Source organism: Camelina sativa, chromosome 2, assembly GCF_000633955.1.
Source record: "Camelina sativa cultivar DH55 chromosome 2, Cs, whole genome shotgun sequence".
NCBI lineage: Eukaryota > Viridiplantae > Streptophyta > Magnoliopsida > Brassicales > Brassicaceae > Camelina > Camelina sativa.
The window spans coordinates 21066850-21070577 of record NC_025686.1 but is presented as its reverse complement, the minus strand read 5'-3'; the positions used below and the strand labels follow the sequence as shown (position 1 = coordinate 21070577).

The following is a 3728-nucleotide window of genomic DNA, read 5'->3' as shown; positions in this document are numbered from 1 at the left end:
TTAATGACTATAGGTTGTTTTTCATCTATAAAACGATAGTTGTTTGTATTACATATACATTTACAATACTGCCTTTATGAATATTGATGTATTCTTTTTTATATGAATATATAATTGAGTTTTGATTTAAATAAATAAAATAAGTGATAATTTCTGTTTAGTTATATTCAAATTTGAGATGATCGGTAATTTTCTTACTGACTGACTGAATAGTAATATTTATATTCATTTCTTATGAAGTAAAAATTGATTTTGGAAATAGAAATATGTTTGAGTTATGCTAAAAAGGATTAAAATAATTAATAGAAATGAATTTAAACAAATCATTATGTCAATTTATGAATGGTCCTCAATTAATGTTTTTAATATTTATAATTTGTTATATGATTATTACGTATCCTAGCGTTGATTTACTTGTTCTGTGCTACGTGAGAAGCCGCCTTTGTCTCCTTCTTGTTAGTTTCTAGGCAACATATCTGAGTGACCAATTTAACTGGTGCTAATTAAGTCAATACACTCACTACTCCGACTCTATCCTCACCAAGACTCTTTGGGGATGCCACTGGCGTCAGCTTCGCGTCACCAAGATTGTTTTGGGATGACGTGGGATCCTTATAGATTGCGTACGTCTTGCTACGTAAATGTTTAGGGCGTTAACGTTGGTCCATTGAAAACAGAAAAAAGTTCGATTTTTACATGACCCTTGAATCTCCCTTACCCAACCCCAAAAGCCAACTGGACCTCCTCACTTGGAAAATTCTTATATGCTTGTTAAAGAGCTCCTCTGCCCGTCCACAAACGAGTGGAATCCAACAGCTATTTGAAGCCTCTTACCTCCAGAAGTGGCATATACTGGTCCTCACTAACGCTTACATTATTTATAACAGTCCAAGGCAACAATTGTATGTATCCTACCGAAGCTGCCTTTGATTCTTCTTTCCAGTTTTTTGGCAACATCTCGAGTGACCAATGTAATTGGTGCTAATTAAGTCAATAGACTCACTACTCAAAAATGGAAAACACTATATAACTATGCTCCCATATGTTAAATTAACGACACTACTTACTTTCTTGGTCATTACAATTATTTTTCTTTCTTTGTAAACTATGGAATCAAGATTGCTTGTGGTTACTCAATCGGGTAGTGTTGGTGATTTATATTCTCTTATTCGGGCGGATCCACACATTCTTCACAACGTCGACGTTTTGCCTTTTATCCACACACCTCTCCACGAAGCGTCATCTGCTGGGAAGATGGATTTAGCAATGGAACTGATGATGCTAAAGCCATCTTTTGCCAAGAAACTAAATGAGGATGGCTTTAGTCCGTTGCATCTCGCTGTTGAGAATCAGCAAGTTGACTTAGCACTAGCGCTAGTCAAGTTTGATCCCAGTCTTGTTCGTTATCATGGAAGAGGAGGTATATTTATATTACTCCCGATTGCTCTAAATCATAATTCTTATTTGTTCTCCGGAATTTTTGGTTAGGTTGATGATAAATATATTTCAAAAACATTTAATAGTATGGAAGTTACTTGGTGAGAAACTTAATTTAAATTATTTTTGGTCATAACTCATAACGACAGGTATGACACACCATTCCATCTTGTGGCAAAGAAAGGTGGCGTCGATCTTCTTACAGAGTTTCTTCGAGCATGTCCTGAAAGCATTAGAGATGCGAACGCCAATGGACAAACTGCTTTACACATCACCGTCATGAACAAAAGGTATGAAGAGCTCAAAATTCTAACAGGGTACATGCAGAGAATGCGCAAAAGTGATGCTGCGTACACTGAGAATGACGTCCTGAACAGGCGCGATCGTGAAGGCAACACGGCTTTGCACCTAGCGGCATACGAGAACAATCACGAGGTATGTAATTTTCGATATTTGTAGAGTGAAACTCTCTTGATATACTCATACGACTTCTTTGAACGTTTTATCCTAGATATATTATGTTTGGGATTTTATGCAGTATAACCTCCTGTTTTAAAAATCCTCGTCTAACACCGATTACACTACGCAAAATCGCTAGATCTACCCTTTCCGCCTCGATTAATGACTAATCCTTACCTAGCATCAATTATTTGATTATACTTGTTTAATTCGATTATATCCACCTAATTCGATTATCACCCGCCTAAAGTTTTGTTTTAAACTTATGATTTTATGTGTTTACCATAATTCTAAAGACAATTATAGTTTTATATTTTATTTGATGTTTTTTAACATAAATAGAATTATACATATATTTAATACTATATATTTATATACTTTATTATTTATTTAATAAAAAAACCTTAAAACTAGTCTCCGATTAATCTCCGTTTAATCTCTGATTTTTTTGCTAGGTGTTAGGCCTACCCCAACCGCCCGACTAACGCCTAGCGATTTTTAAAACATGGATATAACCACATATAATATCACTAATAGATTATAGACCTATAATATAGAACATTGGTAGACCCCAAAATTGTAGAGTGACATAATATTATGGCGTTTAGTGAAATTCTTATAATATATCTTGGTAGAGTAAAACTCTAAATTCACGCGTTTCTGTCCGCTTGGAGAGTCTAATAAATAGTTTGTCGTGAAACATTTATAAATATACAGGCAGTAAAACAGTTGTTGAAATGCATTTCACTGTACCGGAACATCCAGAACAAAAGTGGCATGACAGCCCTTGATGTCTTACGAGCCAGTGGATCTCACATGAACAAAGATACAGAGAAAATGTTACAGAAGTCAGGGGGTAAGAGCGGGTACTCTATATCTAAAGAAAAGAAGACTACACCGATGTCTGTCTTCTTGAGAAAACCCGTCACTTTCTTGGAATATTGCTCTACGGGAATGGCACGTTACAGGAGCCGCATGTCAGATGGAGCAAGGAATGCTCTTCTAGTGATAACAGCTCTTATAATCACATCTACTTATACTACCGCAATCCAACCACACGAAAAAGACAAACTAAATAATCAAGATCACGTAGAACTCTTATTAGAGATTTTTCTACTATGGATATGCAATACTGCAGCCTTTTGCTCATCAATTGCCTTCACATATATACTCTTACCACTTGGTAAAGCATATGCTTGGTGGTTTCTCTTTATCACTGCACCTCTCATGGGATCTTATGCAATTTCAATTTACGTGAAGTATAGACGGATCACTGCGATCTCAGACTTGTTCACCTACTTGTATCTGAGTATCGTATTCTGTTTCCTCGTGTATTTCTTCATATTTTACGTGAAATGGAAGAGGACTACGAATAAGAAGATACAAAAACCCAGAAATGAGCTGATGTCGCAACAGTTTAAGATCATGGTTTAGCCATTTGAAGTGTTCGTTCTTTGTTTTTTTTGTTTTCCTTCTTTGTTCTCTGTAAAATTTTGTTTGTTTTCAACTTTATCCAACATATATAGCTTTGTATTTTGGAAAACACTCTTAAATATTGTATCTTTTGAATAAAAATTACGTGTTTAAGGTTATGGCGGAGTCATATTAAAAAGGTTTAGTTCGTGGTTCAGCTTATTTATGATCAGCCGGTCTAACATAGCCGCGCCCAGTAAGGCAAATAACGATCAATAAATTGATTATTGAAGAGTACACCGGCATAAATTCGATGAAAATTTCTTAACCTTATATAGCAATTAAAAAAAAATTAAATGGAGCAAGGAGAAAAACCTTGAAAGGGTTATGATATTAAAAATTAGCTACATTTGACGTTT

General features: G+C 35.1%; 1 protein-coding gene across 1 annotated transcript; it reads left to right on the top strand.

The window, feature by feature from the left end:
• On the top strand, positions 842–3488 carry LOC104730866 (ankyrin repeat-containing protein ITN1-like). The gene is made up of 3 exons (XM_010450108.2): positions 842–1424; positions 1593–1872; positions 2614–3488. The coding sequence occupies exons 1-3, from the start codon at positions 1108–1110 to the stop codon at positions 3328–3330; spliced, it is 1314 nt and encodes a 437-aa protein (XP_010448410.1). The 5' UTR covers positions 842–1107; the 3' UTR covers positions 3331–3488.

What these genes read in the sequence shown, in the direction of transcription:
- LOC104730866 (XM_010450108.2), top strand. Translation starts at nt 1,108, where the DNA reads ATGGAATCAAGATTGCTTGTGGTTACTCAATCGGGTAGTGTTGGTGAT. An exon ending in TATCATGGAAGAGGAGGTAT is followed by an intron (nt 1,425 to 1,592) that starts ATTTATATTACT and finishes CGACAGGTATGA; the next exon opens with CACACCATTCCATCTTGTGG. An exon ending in CATACGAGAACAATCACGAG is followed by an intron (nt 1,873 to 2,613) that starts GTATGTAATTTT and finishes ATAAATATACAG; the next exon opens with GCAGTAAAACAGTTGTTGAA.